This window comes from Polypterus senegalus, chromosome 10 (assembly GCF_016835505.1).
Source record: "Polypterus senegalus isolate Bchr_013 chromosome 10, ASM1683550v1, whole genome shotgun sequence".
NCBI classification, from domain to species: Eukaryota; Metazoa; Chordata; class Cladistia; order Polypteriformes; family Polypteridae; genus Polypterus; species Polypterus senegalus.
The window spans coordinates 108,776,924-108,797,595 of record NC_053163.1 but is presented as its reverse complement, the minus strand read 5'-3'; the positions used below and the strand labels follow the sequence as shown (position 1 = coordinate 108,797,595).

General features: G+C 39.2%; 1 protein-coding gene across 2 annotated transcripts in view; it reads left to right on the top strand.

The window, feature by feature from the left end:
* tenm1 (teneurin transmembrane protein 1) overlaps positions 1-20,672 on the top strand; it is an 844,835-nt gene that overhangs the window by 581,031 nt on the left and 243,132 nt on the right. For both annotated transcript variants that reach the window (XM_039766316.1, XM_039766314.1), the window contains one exon: positions 15,332-15,493. In XM_039766316.1, the coding sequence (XP_039622250.1) occupies positions 15,332-15,493 (162 nt within the window). The remainder of the gene's footprint in view (positions 1-15,331; positions 15,494-20,672) is intronic.

Below are 20,672 nucleotides of genomic sequence, written 5' to 3'. Positions count from 1 at the left end.
AAGAAAGAAAGAAAGAAAGAAAGAAAGAAAGAAAGAAAGAAAGAAAGAAAGAAAGAAAGAAGGCTTTATTTGGCGTTATCACTCAAATATACTGAGGCAACTAAAAGGTTAGCAGAGGTTTAGGGTGCTCAGTGAACTGAGGAAAACATTATTAAATATATTCCAGATTATAAAGAACTTTTTCACTGTTCTTTATAAAGTAAATTTGTTTTAAAACAGAACATTTTTTTCTCATTTTGTCATAGTGGGGTAGTATTGTTCCACGTAACCAACATAAGACTGTGTGACAGCAATACAGTGTAAGTGGACAGCACCGCACATTTTAACATTTTTGAAATGTTGCTAATGTAGATAAGTTTTCTTGAAATATTATATTTTACAAATTTAAATAGAACCAAAGGTCATTAATTTATGAGAGTTTCCAAACTCTCAAACAAGACTTTTTTAATTAAAGTTAATAGACTCTGCTTTTTGGACAGGATAAAATGCTGGGAAGGGTGCCAGCCAATCACAGAGTACCCACGCTTTCTCACATGGGGTCAGTTTCGAATCAAACATTAAACACACACACACATCTTTAGGATGTGGTACAAGAACTGGAGCACCTGTTAGAAATGATAACCCTTATGGACAGCACAGAAAATGCAAAATCAACACAGATGATGCTCAAAATGGGTTCTGCACACAGTTCTTTGGGTCTATGAGGTAGGGGCACTGAGTGAAACCCGCTACTCAGTTGACTCTGCAAGGAGTCAGATGTAGTATGATAAATGGCCATTGGTTACTACTAGTGTTTGAATTTGAAAGGACTGCTTAACCAGAGGAATATCATTTTTTATATTTGTAATGGAAGAGAAAACTGTTAGTCATTACATTTGCCTTTATTGCAGTAAGTCACAACTGCAGTACTTTAGGGTTTTTCATTGACAGTTCATGAATGTGTACAGCTGAATTGACCTTCTGCTACGTACGTTCCACCAGATAATGTTTCTGTTTGCTTTTCTTTAACTTTTAATCTCTAATTGTGCTTCTCTCTCAAGCCACCCTCTGCAATGTTGATATCATGTGACGTGCCATGGTACCCAATGAATGAGTTATTACTGGGCAGGACTCTTGACCAATGAATGAGGAGGAAGGTCTTCAGTTCAAAGGCTTGTTCTTATTTAAATTCGCTGCGCTGTTATACATAACAGAATTTTCCAGAAACAGCTTATTCAACAATATTTTAGTCAAAATATATATGTCTTGGAAGTATGGAGTATGCAACTGGATACTTGACATGTGGATTTGGCAACATAACTAATTTGAGGTTTTTGCTTTGACATTTAAAGTTGTTTGCTATTGTTCCATGTGAATCCTTATTAAAGTCCACTGTATTAGTAATGTTGTAATCTCAGTTTGTCATGAAAACATGAGATTGAAAATTTTTCTCAGCCATCACTACAGAAAATGCAGGGTAAGTAGCAGACAAAAATATATTATTTTTGAGTAGAGTATACCATTAAAGTAACTCTAAATTTGTTTTATTTGAAAGGAAAGGCCAATAAGTGTCTTAATGTTTAAGGTGGTACAATGTCAAGAATACAAGTCCAGGTGTTTATAGTTGATATTATGTTACATGCCCCAAAGCTAGTTTCATTTGGCAAGCTCTACTGTGTCTGGATCTGTCACACCTGCAACCTGCGATGTAAAACTGGCATCACTTCTTACCACAGTCTCCATATTTAAATGCCAGGCCACAGGCAGGCCAAGAAGGCAGCAGATGTGGTAGTCACTAAAGTGAAGTTTTCTAAGGCCATACAGAATGATTATTGGGCAGCCTCAAGGAAGCTCTTTCAAAAACCCTTCAGCAACATATGCACATTGTGAAGAAAGTTTATAACCACACAACACATTATTTTAAAAAAAGTCTGCCCACTCTCATCAATTGGGATCTGGTTTTGTAGTGTTGACTATCACTTGAAAAGTGTGTTTAGCTGGTAATGAAGATGCATTCTCTAATACTCTCATAAGTAGAGCTTTAATAAACAGAGGTTGCCTGGGACTGTTTTATTCGGCTGCTATGGCATGAATGGGATTGCAATTAGTAAACATTAAATATGAAACCACCTATAAGGAGAGACAATTTACTAATCCTGGGGCATCCCCTCTTATCAAAGAGGAATGTGAAAATGCTTATCTCTACGTTAGTAATTTCTGGTCCCTTTTGGGACTGTGGAGATGTTCTCCTGCTGGGTAACAATGAATGATGAGGAAGCCATCCAGGTTGAATTCTCAGCTGGCAATGAATGTGAATGGGGGTCCCATTTAGGTATACTTTAATGGCCTATCATCTGACAAAGCTGATGTGCTTTCTTATAACTCAACATCCCATCCAGGTATGGTGAGGTGCTCTGATAATGCTGAATTCTTATCAAATAAATTAGGAAACCATCAAAAAGGAAAAGTAAACTGGCAATGGTTATCTCAGTCCTTTTGAAAAGAGGTTGCACATTAGGACTTGGATATGCTTTCTCACAGAGGAATACCAAAATCTTCTCATCTTTGAAGAAGTCTGTTTTACTATTCAAAATTCTGAGAATCTGAAAATGATGAAGTTTAAATTTCAGAAGATAAAGAAAACATGTCTTGTTTCAAGGAAAAGAATTGGGTCATGTGTCTTCAGGAAAGAAATGCTTAAATCACTTCACACAAATCATAATGGAACTCACTGCCAAGATATGTTGTGAAACCAGAAACACTAACCTTATCTACCCATAGGTTACACTTTGACTGTCCAGCCTCCCATAATGTGGCCTTCTTGTATTGAACTCCTTGAGGTTTCTCCCCATCACTAAGCAGCAGAGCAGTGTTTGGATTATTCACTCACCATTTACATGATGGCTGAAGTCTATCTAAAATGATGTGTCTGATCTCACCACTGCTTTTCAGGTTCTAAGGTTGATCTTCATAAAAGAAGATATGCTGGCTTCCTCCAAGGATATGAGAGCCATGGTGACATGGCATATCAAGAGCTCTATGACATAGCAGAGCTCATCTACCACCCACGTTTTAAAGCTGTCTTACATACCACTTGCATGGATGCTTGCAGTAAAACTAATACATTTCATTACAGCCAAGACGTCTGATTTCCCATGTGCCCAAAAGTCTTGGCTCTTTATTTAAAAATCTTAACTGGAGATGACATTTAGGGGAATTTACAATGAAGACATTGTCATATTGTTTTGAAGCCGATAGGCCTAATTAATTTTCTACTTAGTTATGTAAGCCTAATTTAAATTAGTATGAGCTTAATTATTCTCTGTACTCTACTATATATGCAGACAATGAGAGAGAACGGCCACTGGACTTTTAGTAAACATATTAACCACATGTCTAACAAGCAAAAGGGATGCACAAACCTGAATCCGCCTGGATGGCTTACTGAAATGCTAAGTGAGCAGCCATCCGCCATGGCACTTCTTCAGCAGTTCTAGTCACTAGGATGTTTTTCAGGCTTAGGTTCCTGCTGTGCCATTACTTTCTATGCCTGCTGCCTTAGCCGTGGACAGCAAGATTTCTCCTAGCCACAGTAGGTAGGACCCCATTTCATACCTTTAGGTACCCAGATTCAATCCATGGACTGATTGTGGAGAGTTTGTTCTTTCATCCTTTGCTCACAGTAACAACTTTCCCTTCTGCAAAGCTGTGTATTTAGTTTAACTGGCAACTCAAAGCTGGCTCAGTATGAGTGAGAATGTACCCTGTGAAGGAATAACATTCAATAAGTTAGACAAACCACTCATGGCATGATATTCAGGTGCGATCGGTGACTAAGTTAACTGATATGAAAGTCAGAGCATTTCACATTTTTTAGTTGCTTCATCCAAGAGTCAGTTCTCACATTGTTGTTTATTAAATATTTTTGTAACAATGAGTCATATTCAAAAATAACAGTGATAATAGAACGCAATTACATGTGTCAGTAGACTACATTAAATATGTGCTTTTTCACAGCACTTTACAGTATTATAGAGTTAAAAACTTAGACTGAACAGAATTGTGGTGGCTCAGTAACTTTCACGCTGTAGATTCCAATTCAAGTGGTATGAAAATGGCATTGATTGTTGTGTGTTAACGGTGGAGGGTCTGTGGCTAAGTGTCGTTCAGTTTTCTTAAACATGGTATTGTTCAAAGTATCTAATAGAAGTCTCAAGGTCAAATTGTTGGAGAGCAGGTCTGGAGCTTGGGTGATAAGTTGTAGTGCCAGAGAATATTGAATAATTATGTAATGTAAGTTTATTTATTTATCTTTTTTTCTTGTGATTGACATTTTATTAACAACAACAACATTTATTTATATAACACATTATCATACGACAATGTAGCTCAAAGTGCTTTACAAGATGACAAAGAAAAAGTTACAAGAAAAGAAAAACAATCAAGATACAGCAATTACATTAAAACATTACAACAAAACAAGGTAAGGTCAGATGGCCATGAGGACAGTCAGTTAGTCAGTCATTGTCCAACCCGCTATATCCTTCCATGAGGACAGAAAAAACAAAAAAAAATCCAGTTAGGCTAGAGAAAAAAACAAAATCTGCAGGGGTTCCAAGGCCATAAGATCACCATAAATCCACTGTGCATTCTACTTAACACAGATATTCTTAAATCAGTCCTCTTTGTTTTCATGATTCACAAGATAGGATTTGATGAGGTTGGTCTTGTGGACAGTGGAGTCACCTGCCTTCTTTCCATCATCTCAGGGGCTGCATGGTGGTGGTGGTGCAGATCGCTATCACAGAAGAACCAGAAAAGACAACAGGGAATAGTTGGGAAATAAAGACAAAATGATGGGAGATAAACAATAAATAACTGATAGAAAAGAACCCAACCCTCCCTATCCCACCCTGTCCCAGCCTGAGCCAAAGGGTAAATATTCTGGGAAAATCCAGCTGCCCGAAAACAAAAGAGGAAATTTAAAGAATCATGGATAAATGACAACAACGATTAAAAAAGAAACAATAATTTAAAAAAAAACACTGTGGTAGATCAGTTAAAAATCCATCCATTCATCCATTTTCCAACCTGCTGAATCTGAACACTGGGTCACGGAGGTCCGCTAGAGCCAATCCCAGCCAACACAGGGCACAAGGCAGGAACCAATCCTGGGCAGGGTGCCAACCCACCACAGCCAGTTAAAAATAGTATCCCAAAAAGATAAAAATCTAAATAAACACCCAACAAGTGTTTAGTGCAGTAAATACCATATACCAATAAAATGAACAATGCCATCAGAAAATCATTATCAATATTACCCAATGAAAAGAGATAATCAACTGCACTAAGATCTCCATCTAGCTGTTAATATTAGCAACAACCTAGTAATTCATTAAAATTGTCTAAGTAACTAAAAACTTGATAAAGAACTGATTTATTGTATCACTGGAACACCAAAAGCGACCATTATCTTGAAGATTTTACAGTAATTCTAGTCTGAAAATACACAGAAGCAAAAGCTGCATTTTTGGGTCTGGATAAACCGTACCCCACGCTCAATGTGTTATACCTCATACTGCTAAGCATGTGCAGGCTGTAATGCTGCCCTGTCCTTGCCATTTGTGGCACAATCAGCCCCTAAGTGTACTGTAGAAACTGTACGCCACAGTGCAGTCCTTGTTTAAATCCCGCAGCTCCAATCTTCTGCATCATTCTTCCTAAACGTATTCTATGTTTATACTGATTAGGGAGACTGTATCTTTCCCATGTATGTAATAAGCTTAAACATACTTAGCAGTAGGTTTATAAATAACAATAATCTACAGATAACATTAGTTCAGTTAATTCCATCTTATACTGCACTGTATATGCACATATAATTGATTTTCACTTTTTCTTTTTTCTCTTTTACAAAGAAATACTTGAATGATTAAAAACTCTTAAGGTTAACTCACGTAAAGCACTGAGAGAAGGATCCTAATGTATGATCTCTTCATGGCATCCCTTCCATTCCCTGGTTGCTACTGAGCAAGTAAAATCAATCCAATTTATAATAAACTCTATAAAATTTGATTTACCAGTCTCAAGGTAAACTGAAATAGTCGTAGTTGAAGTCAAACAGAAGGTTTCCCTGTTTTACTTCGTAGATTCACCAATGCTTTTCAATAGGTGATTTTGCAATTTCAAAACTTTATAGAACAGGATCTGTTCAAGATATCTCAATGAAAATAGAACAGTTTCAACAAATATCTATGAAAAAATAAGTACCAAATTTCAACAAAGTCATAGCTGTCAAAGTAGATGCTCCTCACATTATATGTGAACAAACCTGAAATGGATTCCGCTTTCGACTTGTTGATGATAAATGGTGTGACTTTTGGTTACCAAAGTAATGGGTTCATAGAGATATGTTGTTTGGGATATTGGTGGCCCAATGATTTTATACTGCCTGTGGCAATTTAGAGATGATATTGGGGAAATAAACACAAGTCAACGGAACACTGAACCTACATGTTTTCAGTCCATAGCAGGTGGTGCTTGGGTATGTACATTAACTCTAATAAGGTGTTGGTGGTTGATGGGGCCCTATACCTTTAACTGTATTGGACTCAAATGTCCTACTGTTGACTTAAGCAAGGAGTTCTAGGAACCAAATGGCCAATTCATCCTTTTTTTTTTTGAGTACATATGCTTTAACCAATGCACTATAACTTGGAATGTACTAAACTAAGATATCTACTGGACAGAATTGTGATAGGTGTCTTCCGTGGCCTACAAAGATAATGACCCAAACAGCGACACTGGGGTTGGGGATGCACTGAAGTGTGCCAACACATGCTAAAGACAGTCTTACTAACATGCAGAGCATGGTACTAACTTATTGTCCTAATAAGGTGACACTTCAACTATGGGGCAAGGATGCATTGAAGTAACAAGGACGAAGCAACCTTTGCACTCTGGCATTGACCCCCTGACTTGTTAAGATTGCTAGGACTAGGGCCAGAAAAATGTGATCTTAGAGAGTAGGAAGTGAATTAGAATAAAAAGCTCATCTGGCAGAGTGGAAAAATCATTTCAGTGCTGGATATGAGAATATTGTCACACATGTTGGGTATTACATTTTCTCAAATTATTGCTATCCAAAAGGAAGAATTAAATGTTCACTCATTCAGTCATTTGACAGAAGCTAGAGTCATCTTGGAGACACAGTGAACAAGTACAAAATAACACTGGATAAGATACACTCATACACAAACCCACATAAGACCAGTTTAGAGCCTCCAGTCAAATGTGATTTAGATTTTGGATGAAATCCAAGTAGATACAACAACAACATTTATTTATATAGCACATTCTCATACAAATGATGTAGCATATAGCGCTTCACAAGATAAAGAAAGAAAAGTTTATACAAAAATAAAAGCATAAAAATAAAAATAAGATTAGGCAATACTAAATAATAAAGAATAAAGTAAGACCCAATGGCCGGGAGGACAGAAAAAACTAACCAAAAAATAAAATTTCCAGAGGGCTGGAGAAAAAAAAAATCTGCAAGGGTTCTAAAGCCACGAGACCACCCAGCCCCTATTGGGCATTCTACCTAACATAAATGATCTCAATCAGTCCTCATGGTTTTCAGGCTTCACGTAAAAGAATTTGATGACGATGGTCATGTGGACATCTGGCCTTCGATCCATCAACGTAGGGTGAGTGAGATTATTTAAGGCTTTGTAATCCATTAGCAGTATTTTAAAGTCAATTCTAAATGGTGAAGGTAACCAGTGTAGTGACATCAGAACTGGAGAGATGTGCTCGGATTTTCTTTTCCTAGTTAAGATTCTAGCAGCTGCATTCTGCAGTAGTTGCAATCGATTGATGTCTTTTTTGGATAGTCCTCAAAGGAGTGCGTTGCAGTAATCTAGTTGACTAAAAACAAAAGTTGCCAAGTTATAAGGAATCTATCTTTTGTTACATTTCTTAAGTGAAACTTAAAGAAGAACGCGCTAAGACACAGGGGGAATATGCAGGCAGACAATGCTCAGGCGGAGATTTAAGTCACTCTTAATGCTGTAGAATCTCTAACTGAGATCAGCATTGAGATGGAGACAGAATGTGCAGGGACAGGGTTAAATTCTGTTTGAGTGCTTAAGTAGGCTCATACAGTATCTAGGGTCTCTTCTGCATGTAAACAAAAATGTTTTACTTTAAATATATTCATCCAGGGCGGCACGGTGGCGCAGTGGTAGCGCTGCTGCCTCGTAGTTAGGAGACCCGGGTTCGGTTCCCGGGTCCTCCCTGCGTGGAGTTTGCATGCTCTCCCTGTGTCTGCGTGGGTTTCCTCCGGGCGCTCTGGTTTCCTCCCACAGTCCAAAGACATGCAGGTTAGGTGGATTGGAGATTCTAAATTGGCCCTAGTTGGGTGTGTTTGTGTGTGTCCTGTGGTGGGTTGGCACCCTGCCAAGGATTGGTTCCTGCCTTGTGCCCTGTGTTGACTGGGATTGGCTCCAGCAGACCCCTGTGACCCTGTATTCGGATTCAGCGGGTTAGAAAATGGATGGATGGATGGATATTCATCCAACTACATTTTGAGCCTGCTTAATCCAGGTCAAACACATGCGGAGGCCAGAGCCTATGCCTGCAACAATGGATACAAGGCACAAAACAATGCCATACTGGAGTGATCTCCCAGAATACCTGTGGCTTACTGTACAGTCTTGGAAAGTGTTGATATACTGTAATAGGTAGTTTTGTTGTTCTGCTGTGTATAAAGGTGCGCCATTGACTTTTTAGAGTGTATCTCACTCTCTTTTCCTGCCTGGATATTTTGGCTGTTAAGTTATGAGAAGAAGTAACAACTTAGCTAAAGCTGGTCTACACATGCTAGTCTGCCTATCTCACTACATCAGAGAGTCAAAGTGCTGAGGTAGAGCCTCCCTGTTGTGTTTCTGGGTGAGCAAACAGTTAGAGTGAACTTTGCAATTACCTAAGTAATTTCTCATACGGGAAAAAAACATGTCAAGATGAGCGTGAAGCCATGTAAGGGAAGTAGAGAGGCATTTGGCATTAGCTAAAGATGCCTAAATGGCTGTGGCCAAAATAAAACGAGTCCTGTCACCTCCATGCTGTGAATTGGAATGTGACCTGAAGATTAACAGAAGCAAGAAAGGAGTTGGGTTACACTCACCACATTCATATTTAACCTTTATGTGACAGCATTTTATCCTTATTAAGCGACCATTCAAAGCAGTTGGCTAGGGTGTAATTAATATGGTAATATTCTGCAGGTCTGTGCAAAAGAAATCCATTGAGTGCCAGGAGATAAAGTGATTCGGCACCCGTTATGCAACACTGCATTATAAGAAAATGAGTCCCCACAGTAGCAGGCCTGTCTCCTTTTTGTAACACTGTTGTCTTACTTTTGCATTGTTCTGTTCCAGTTTACACATATGGTTGGCTACATGTCTGCATCACAGTAACATGATTATGCCTGTGTTTTATTTCATGACGTCAATGTCAAAGCCCTGTGTTGTTTGAAGTGTTACAATGTGAGTTGTGCAAACTTTGAAGGCCAGTTGGCCATCATCCATACAAATGGAGCACAATTCAATGTAATTAGTCAATGTCATGTCGAAAAACTGTCATTACACTGCAGCAGAACTGGTGAATACATAAAATCTGGTGTGGACATGAAAGAATAGTAGAAGCATTTCAGAATTATCTAAATAAGACAGTTTAATACACCAACAAGATTATTTAAAAAAAGAACAAGATAAAACAGATTTAAGTAGCCAATGTCTGGGTATTAATGAAATGACTGTATCTCCTTATCCATGATTTTTTGATTTATTCAGTATCTGATGGAAACAGAACTTATGTTTTATGGCATAAAAATGTGCATACATATTCACATTGGACTGAATATCAAAACTCAACAACCGAAAACCTCTTAATTGTTGACTTAATATTAAGGAAAATAATTTATGATTTGTATTCATCTTTATTAAGATCTTACAACAGTGTTCAAATAAAAAATAATGGACCATTATAACAATAAAAAATAAAAATTTGAAATGCCTCAGTTGCAGAAGTGAACATGCCCTTAAACTAATTTTGCTCTAATGACTGTTCAGATAGGGCTCTGTCAAAATAGCCTACCTAGAATTTGTCATTTTGTCTTACGTGTATTCAAAAACGATCCAAATTCAATCAAAATATAAGGAGATCTCCTATCAATAGCTGACTCCATGAATTTTCAAGAGTACTGAAAAGGAGATTAAGGGCATGTGACAGCCTGGGTGCCCACAGCTGGCATATTCCCTTCAACCCAGGACCATCGATAGTCATGTCCAAGGATGAGTCGGGCAATAAACACACAACAGGCAAGAGTAAGGTGCTTTTATTTTCAACAGTGTCCAAAGAAGCAAAAGTACAACACCATTCTTCCAATAAATAATCAATCCATTAAACAGTGCTAAAATCAAGATTAGAATCCAATCATTACATAATCTATCAAATAAGATAAAATCCAACATTAAAATGCTGTCAGGATCAGTCTTTAGAGAACTTAGGTGTCTCTTTCTAAAACGTCTTCTCAGCTTTACCTTACAGAGCCCTCAGGTCGAGGAGACGTCCACCGACAGGAGCGGTCACTCTTTACATCAGCTTGTACCCCAGCCATCTCAGTCGGTCACTGCTGGGGTACCCTAAATCCAGCTGATGTGCCTGCCACTATCATTCGGCATTTAACAAGGGTACTTTCTCCACCCCTGTCCCGCTGCCACCATCCCTCAATGTCTGCAGGAGCCCACTTGGAGCAGGTGGTCTCTGTACACTCAGCTGGAGTGACCCTGGTCATTCCTGACCACCTGCCTGCCCTTCATAGCACCAGTTTTGCTACAATCCTCCCACTTTCTTTCTTTCTTTCTTTCTTTCAGTTTAACCTCCAGACTTTGCTTTTCTTTTTCCTTTTCTTACTTTTGTTTGTTTTAAATTTCTTTTTCCACTTGTTTGACTCAGGCTCCATTTATACTTTAGTTTGTGCAAGTGCCTAATCAGACTCTCTAGAGTATTAATAGGGGAACTGGCCGAACTGCACGTCTACACGTGAAAGTGCGCTCCACTAATCCTCCCATTAACATCCCTGACTGCCTACCTCTATACTACTACACCGGCTCAGTCACCTTCCTGATGTTTGTTTCTTTCCTTCTATTTAACCTCCAGGCTTTCTCTCAGTCTTCCTTTTTTTTTCATTACTTTCCAATCTCTCCTGCTCTCTCTCACCTCAGGCTCCTTTATGCACAAGTGGGCACAGCTACCTACATAAGGCACCCAAGAGTGCTAAGGAAGAAATCAGCTGAACCACACATGTCTGCATGTAAATGTGGTTGCGCCAGTTCCCAGGGCCATTCAACCTTCACCCACCCTGAGCCTGAGCACTCTGTTTTTAATTAAAAACTAACACTCAGCCATTGACCACTAAAACGAGCTCTGTCACAAGGCGTTGGCTGTCCTTTTTTGAGCCAGTCCATAGTTGAGTTGGCCATGTGCTTCGATTCATTGTCATTTTAATTGTTGAAATTCTTATTTAACTTCAGTTTTGTGGCAAAGGACAGCAGATTTTTTGCCAAAATATTTGGAGTATTTTGTATTTTGCTCACAAGCTTGTTCACTTGAAAGAGAAGCAGCCCCACAGCTTGATGTTTCCACCACCAGGAGATGAATCCATTTTGATCTATGAGCTGTAATGACTTTGCACCAAACATATCTTTAGAAATCAATGCCTTAAGGTCCCAAACTGGACTCATCACACCATAAAACATTTCACCACATCATTTTGAGTTGTTGTATATGTGTTCTGTTTTATGATAAACAGTTTCTTTTTGCCACGCTGCTCCACAGCTCAAATGTGTTGCAGAAAATTTACAAAATGGCTGCAATTTGCAGGTATTACCCAGTAACCACTATAAAGTCCAGCTGTGCCTTTAAGGTGGCCAGTGGCCACTTGTAATCCTTCATGATGAGGTTTTTTGCAGTGTCCTGGTATTGTCATATTTCCTTCACTTCTTAATGATTGTCCTTAGTGTCTATGACATTCTTGTATATCCCTTTCTCTGACATTCAGCAATGAGGTATTTTTCTTAGTTTCTATATGCATCCATTTTTATCTCTCCATGATACATCCAAATACTTTGGGGAACATTAACTGGAACTTCTAATTTTATTTAGGGCTTGACAAAATTCCGTCAGTTGATGTCAGGTAATGTCACTTCAAATGTTAGTTAGTTAAATCTGAATGCAGTTTAAACATGACATTATACAAGGATTTCATACTTTTTATATCCAAATCACATAGTTTTTTTATTATTATTATTATTATTATTATTATTATTATTATTATTATTATTATTATTATTATTATCTATCTATCTATCTATCTATCTATCTAGGGGACTGGGCGGTCTCATGGTCTGGAATCCCTACAGATTTTATTTTTTTCTCCAGCCGTCTGGAGTTTTTTTGCTTTTTCTGTCTCCCCTGACCATTGGACCTTACTCTTATTCTATGTTAATTAATGTTGACTTCTTTTATTTTCTTATTGTGTCTTTTATTTTTCTATTCCTTATTATGTAAAGCACTTTGAGCTACTATTTGTATGAAAATGTACTATATAAATAAATGTTCTTGTTGTTGTTGTATGTGGCTTTAATGTTATTTTTTACAAAACTGTACTGAAGGTGGAAAAAAAGTGTGAGATGGTAAGTCAGCTTTTACATACACACAGCTGTAATCTTGGGAGAGTGTGTGATATCCAATACATATGCTACATACAAACCTGCCCATCCATTCATTTTCTAAGTCTGTCTTAACTGGTATAGAGTTGTGAACAGCTGCAGCCTACCCAGAGGGCATTGGCGCAAGGCAGGAGCTAACCTTGGATTGGATGTCAGTTGACTGCAGTTCTGGTGTACCAATATATTTACACACATTTGAGGTGAGCCCATTTAAACCTGCAACGTCAACTAACATTAATGGGTTTAGGAGCTGGTGTGAATCCAGATTTCCAGTACAATTCCAACACAATCACAAGGAGTATCGTTATACTGTGTAAGGAGAGACATTGGACAAGTAAGACACAAAATGGCAACCACAATGCCAATAAACTATTATCAACATGGAACTCTTAGGACCCTCTGAAAACCACTTTGGCCTAAATTATTGTGGTTTTTAAAACTAATAATTTGCTGTTGGACTGTGGGGCAAATGGGGAGTGTCAGTTAAGTTTGGGGAGGACTTTTAAATTCCACCCAGACAATTAGTGTCTTAGAGCTATTGGACATGAAGACTAACCAGAGTGCCGGTAAATTGGTTCCATTCCAAATGCAATCACTATAATTTCATTTCCAAAAGAACTTGTGAAATCTGCCCAGAATCCAGGAATTCAGCTTGGGTTCACATGCTATGAAGTGACAAAGCCACCCATCATGCCATCTTTGGCTTACTTTTATATTCTAGTCATATTATGCAAAGACATGCCACAACTGTTCTGGTGCAGTATAATGGCTCCCTTTGCACTTGACAGTGACTAATGACATTGAATTGCATTCCTTTTTGCACCACCTACACCTGATTTGCTGTCAAAGTGCACACTAGCCACAGTGCTTACTTGAAAGAGTGTAGGTGGCAGCATTTGTAATGGCAACAAGGCCCGTGTTCCATTTGCAACAATGCCCTATGGGACTTTACTAATGTTTCTTTGACAGTTATGCCCTATGGTGTTATGACCTCATTGTTTCTTTGGCAGCAGTGCATTATGGGCCTGTAACTCCATGACTGTGTCCCAATTCACTAAATTGCATCCTACATCATACCTGTCAACCTTTCAGCACACATGCTAGTGAGACCTCCTGAGAAAAGTCATGCTGGACCTTGAGATTACAGCAGCGGTCGTGCAAGTTAAATCATGCCACACACACATCACTTTGTTCCCTTGGACATTTTGGCTGCAATTGGGACCTGACCTTATAGGATTTTATCCTTCATTCATGAACCACAGTGAAATGTATTATGAATATGAATACAGTGAGACAGAAGTCCATGAAACTCATGGGAAAGCTGTGGGAGTAGATAGGCATTTTTGTCCATAGGGCCCCATAGGACCCTACTGGTGTCCATCCACTGTGCACCACTGAAAAAAAATGTACTTTCACAACCCAGTATGTATGAAATAGGATCTTGTGGGAGTGGAACATTTATTGGCAAGTTAAATGTAAGCCTTGTCAGAATAATCCATTCCTCCTGTTTATTCAAATAGAGGGTCAATGCAATGATTAAATTTAAAATTATAGACAAATCATGCGGGCAGCACGGTGGTGCAGTGGTAGCGCTGCTGCCTCGCAGTTAGGAGACACAGGATCGCATGTTCTCCCCGTGTCTGCGTGGGTTTCCTCCGGTTTCCTCCCACAGTCCAAAGACACGCAGGTTAGTTGGATTGGCGATTCTAAATTGTCCCTAATGTGTGCTTGGTGTGTGAGTGTGGGTGTGTGTGTCCTGCGGTGGGTTGGCGGCCTGCCCAGGATTGGTTCCTGCCTTGTGCCCTGTGTTGGCTGGGATTGCCTCCAGCAGACCTCCGTGACCCTGTGTTCGGATTCAACGGGTTGGATAATGGATGGCTTGATGGACAAACTATGCAGGCTTGTCTTCTCAGTCCCATACTGTATGATGGTGACGATAGCCAAAGTCAGTCCCTTATCTATCCCGCCATCACATCCAAAGAGGAGGGTCTAGGGATTCCAAAAACAAATTTGGACTCAGACCATGTTTGTTTGAAAATTGTGCCTCAAGAGTGTACGAATAAAGGTTATCTGTGGTATACTGCATACAAACCGTATGTGAAATTTAAAACTCTAATACCAAAAGGTCATGATTGTGATTTATTCTTGCAAAAAGAGAAGCAGATTTCTTGAAAGGAAATGAATGGATGATGGACTCCCTAGGAAAATGTCAATGTGTCACTTTTTTAGTCCACTGTGCAAAAATGACTTTTTCTAACAGCGCTGCTGCCCAGCAGAGAGCAAGAACACAATTATGAGCTCCTCAGCCAGCAGTGCATTATGGTACATGCTTGCATGTAGCATCACAGGAAAAATGTATGTTTCGTCTCCCATGGTGCTTTATAGGAATACAATTTAGTGTCTGTTCTTTTGCATTTATTTGTGCGGCAGTTGTTCGGTATGTAATTTAATACCCAATCAGGTACAGATCCAGCAGGGAATCCACTTTGATTGCCTTATTCCACTCTGAAAGGGCAGAACTAAAATACAAGAAAATGATTTCAATGTCTTTTTTGCAGCAGTGCATTTGTTTGGCCTTACATGGCACCTGCAACCTGTGGATGGACAGCTGTATGAGAATGGAGTCAGCAAACTTGCCAAAGGCTCTGAAGGTTCACAGACCACATTTCCTCCAGATGGCGGACCAGGTTCTGACAAGCCAGACAGCAGCGACAAAACAGGTAAGAGCCATCTGTTTTATTTAGAGCAAATTCTGAATATGAATGTGTCCTATTAGTCTGATGGTTTGAGAGAACCTGCCGGGAGATTGGTGAAATGTTTGGGAGTGTAAATACAAATCCAGCTTATCTAAACCTGCTTCTTCCCTTAGAGGAGCTGTCAGTAGTCATAGTCTATTATGACAGCATTATGTTAAAGGTAGGAAGCAACTGAAGAGGGTCGACAGTGCACCCTAAGGCACTTCATATGGGATTTACAGATGCCAATAATGTTTTGAGAAGTCAGAGGAAACCAGAATACATATTAAAAGTCATGGATATATACATTAAAATGAACTCAATGCTAATAATGACACACAATCCTTATTTTGGTGTAGAATTTTACTTTCATTCTCCCTGTGTCCTATACCATTTCTTAAAGGTGAGCTTTGCTAGTTTAAACATTGCCTCTAAATTAATGTGGTATGAGTACAGTAAATGTGGATATGCATACTGTAGTGGGCTGGCTTGTTATACAGTTCTGCCAGAATGTGCTCAAATTTCCTGCAACCTTGCAATGAAAAAACTGGGTTCAGAAAATTGATAGACAGATCTTTCTCTGCTTACATTTGAGAACTCCTTACAAAGACTTTTATGCATTTAAATAATGTGTATACTGGTACTCTAGAACAGTAGTTCCCAAATTCGGACCTGGGGACCTCGGTCCAACCAGATTCACAATCAGACATAATAATTGCCACAATCAGCTGGGGGCCAGACCCAGCCAGGACACCTGGAAGGACCGGAGGTGACATGTACGTCCTCCAGGCCACGAGGGGGCAACCGCCCTGGATCGGAGGAGGACCACGGGAGAAGAGCAAGGAGGCTCAAGCTCACTGGGGCCCGTGGCCACAGCCAGGGGGCATCCCAAGTCTCAGAGGGCCCGGGAAACATCTACTTCCACCACACCCGGGGATATGGAGGATGATCCTTCCAGGGACACCCGGAGTGCTTCCAAGTGCTCTCCTGATACTTCTGCCATACCAGAAAGTGTCGTCAGACAGAGTACCTGGAGTACATCCGGGTGGGGATAAAAGGGGCCACCTCCCTACAGTCTGGGAGCTAGAGTCGGGAGTGGGAGCAGGACGAAGCTCCTGTGGAGAGTGGAAAGGTGGCCCAAGGACATTTAAAGAGAGGTCCGGGTTAAGGATAATTAGTGGTGGGAGCACAGTGTGCTGTGCGGGACTGTGGTATTTGTGCTTGGAGAAAATAAACGTGTGCTTTTTGGTAAAGATGTGGTCTCAGTCTGATGGTGTCCAGGCATGTCTCACATAATCAATAACAATTAGTCTCATTTAATTACCTGGTCTTTTTTCTCTTCCCTTATTCTGCATTCAGAAACTCACAACAGTACAGATTTTACATTTATAAGACACTGGCCAGCCCTTCGCCTGTGTATTAGTGAAACAGAACAGTGAGGAGGGCCCCGTCCAGCTCTCTACCCCTGATGTCACGCTTCTCCCTCCCCTCAGCCTGCAGCCTCTGTCTCGGATTAGCTCGAATATATCACTCCTGCAAGAGAACTATGATTCTTAGCGCAATGAAAGAAGTCGCAAAATCAACCAGAATGTTCAAGCAAATTATAGAAAAAAAAGATCTAAATCTGTTAAGTAGTTCTCTCGTTCACTAACTGAGAGGAGTTAAGGTTACGCCCCGAGACAGACGTGTGAGTGAGGGGAGCCCCGCCTCCCTCCCCGCAGCCTGATAGGTCCCTCTCGGATTCGCACTAATAAATCGGTACCACAAGCGACCTATTAACTTAACGCAATGAGAAAGTTGTAAAATCAACAGAATGTTCAAGCAAATTTTAGAAAAGAAAAACCTGATCTAAATCCATTAAGTAGTTCTCTCGTGAAAAGCGGACAGACATACAAACGGGTCTAAAAAACTATAAGAAATTTCGCGCTTGGACCACGAAATTTTTAAAACCGTTTCTTAGTGAGCACCTATTGGCCAAGAGTAACCTGCATTCCGAATTTCAAGTCCCAAGTCCTCATGGTTCAGGAGATTTTGTGATGGGTGAGTCAGTGGTATTTGGCTTGTATATACCATATAGAGATTTAGAAATATTTCTGCTTTTATTTCTAAAGCTTTAAATCCTTAAATCTCTTTTGTTGCTTTCCTATTATTTTCCCACTTTTTCTGTGTAGTTTGCTCCCTTCATCTGACCCTAATAGTGACAATTAAGAACAAGCAGAGCAGACACTCAGGATGATGAAAGCTGCAACTACTTCAGAGTCAGACCCACTAATTAGTAAAAAAGCAATTAAATAACCAGAATGAAAATCATTATGAAAGTACTGTTAACAAGTTAAAAACAACTACATATTTCCCATATAACTGCTTAGTACATTTTAATAAAAAATGACCAAACTTAGTTTTGTAGTTTCTGCATTGACTCCAAAACATGGAAACTAGGAAATAATGGCTCACTTAATTAGGCCAGGAGCCCAATGAAAAAAGGAAGATGGTTAGAACAAAAATCTGCAGCTACAAGGGGTCCCCAGGATCAAGTCTGGGATCCACTGATATAGAAAATATTAAATAATAAACTAAATTTGCTCTTATAACACAGGGATGGGTACCTGCCTGGAAACAATGGCTTCAGGGCTAGTAGCACAGCTCATGTAAATGTACTTGAAATTATGTGACCAGAGTGTGGAGAATATTTCATGTTGGATTGACAGGAAACTAAGAAATTTAGTATATGTGACAATACATGAATTAAATGAACAAAACCCAAAGTTTAATTTTCTTTTCAATCTTTTCTTTAGTCCATTTTATGAATCCAGCTTTCTGTCTATTGTACAAAGTATAAGGGATATTAAAGAGCTGAAGTCAATCCCACCAGTAGTGTACTCTGAAAGCCAGCATCCTTTTATATAATTAAACAGGAGACTAAAGAGGCAAGCAGTGATGGCAGTCTCACTGAAGGGGGGCACAATGAGACCAGCACATGGTCACACCGGTTGAACAGACTCCAACATGAGGCTACAGACTTGCGTTTAACTGCTGGGGTAATTGTCTGCCATCATAGGGAATATGGGTGAGAATAACTGTCTGAACAAAACACCCTCATCTATGGTTCACAGCTCCAGGAGATGCCTGATTCAAATCCCAGCCCCAGGACTGTAGGGGCATTGCATGATCTCAGACAGAGATGACAGGCGGCATTGTAAAGAAACACTTTAGTTTTCAAAAGTTAGGGTATTTTACTTTACACATACACTTCATAACAAGGAAGGCTGATTTATGCTTTTCTTTTACTTTGTGACAATTAAAAGAAGCCTCTGCCTCTGTTGTAAAGTTGAATCTAAAGAAAGGGTCCAGTGCTATACTACATACACACTGTACATTATATGTGATATAATTTCTTGTTTACTTGAGCGTCATAATATCTAAAGTTTAAACATTTTATTACACTCTTTTGCAATCTTGAAAGTGATTTAAGTAGATCAGAGGGCTGAAAAGGAAAATGGCAGAGGTCTAAGTGCTATTTATGCGTAGCACACTAAAAGGCCAAAGGGCCAGTTTTGTGATGTTCACAAGGGCTTTATTCCAGGCACCCTGATTTCCATCCTCATCCAGACAATGTGACTAACTTGTCCCATTGAGATCGAGTGGAGGTGAGTGTGTATGTGTGCATCCATCTCCCCATGGTCCCAATATTGGACAAGCACACCAATGCCATCTCATTAAAGACACCTGCTGTTAAAGGATGTTTGAGTGTCCAGCCCTGATCACTGAAGGAAGTGTTTATTTTTAAACCTGTTGGCCCGATAGATTTTGCTGAACATACACTAAATGGCTAGTTTTAATTTGGTTCCCTTTTTTCACATCTTGGCTTTAATGTTCCAAGTTTTCCGTAACTGTTTTGTCCCCAATAGTGAGAAGCCTATTTGCTCGAATATGTCACTATAATAGCTCAGCACTATTACATTTTAGGGGTGTCTTAAATAAAAGTACTTTGCTAATAAAATTAAATTTTGTATTAATCTGCTGTGATGTTGAACAAAGCATTTGCAGATAATAAATAGAAGAATAGACGTCATCCCTGGCCAACAAACAACTGAATTCCAAATTGTCTGTGAGAGCATTGCTTAGGGCCATGAAGGAGTAATATGTGTCGAAATTCTCCAGATTTTAAATATTATAAAAAAAAAACTGTCAACCTAACATCTTTTATTTCTTGCTCATTTCCAGACCTTAATGTTTTTGCTTTTTGTTGGAATTACAGCTTAAAGACTAAAAATGAGACAAAACACCACAAAACCAATTGAGAATAACCTCATCATCAATGCATAAAAATAACAATGCATGCAGAACCTAGCAATTAAACCATAGCATCTACACTACTGTGATATATTTATCATTATAATTCATATCACCTCAGTACTGTTTTAACAAAGTATAAGATTAAAGTTAGCCTCATTTTTGTTTTCCAAAATGAAGTATGCATTATATGTATTACAAGAAGAAAATTGGCATTATCTCGTTTTCTAAAATATAAAGATGACCTGTCATAATTTTGTTATTTTATCTATTTATTTAGTTACTTATTTTAACCTCTCAACACATTTTATTTCTCACAACTTTTGCCAAACAGTATTAGTACCATGTTTCGTAACATTTTGTGATATTTGCAGAGCTAGGAGGTCTGTCAACTGTCTTGTTTTCTTGCACAGGGTGAATATCAGCAAAGCCTAGCAATTTTTTCAAAGTAACTTAATCCAAATCAGGGTTAGAGTTAGGGGACCCTTTTTCTGAAACAACCCAGGATAGGGTGCCAACATGTCACAGGGCTGCCACAGCAACACACACGCACTTACCCAGGATTCACAGAAGACCTATGTGGCCAATTGACAATCGACCTAACCCACTACCATTGAGGCAAATCAGCACAAGAGAATGTGCAAACATCAGATGGGCAACATCCTGCTGCAGATTTTCAACATGAATAATTAGTGTCTGTTAAAAAATATTTTTTATATAAAACTAGCCATGGTAGCAGTTGAAGACAGGTAATAACATAAGTTATAAATATTTGCTCTACGTGCATCTTCAGTGCCTTTCCTCTGTATTTGTGTGTGTAAACGTCTCTTTACCCTTTCTCGAGTTCATTCCCGAGTTCATTCCCTGCTTC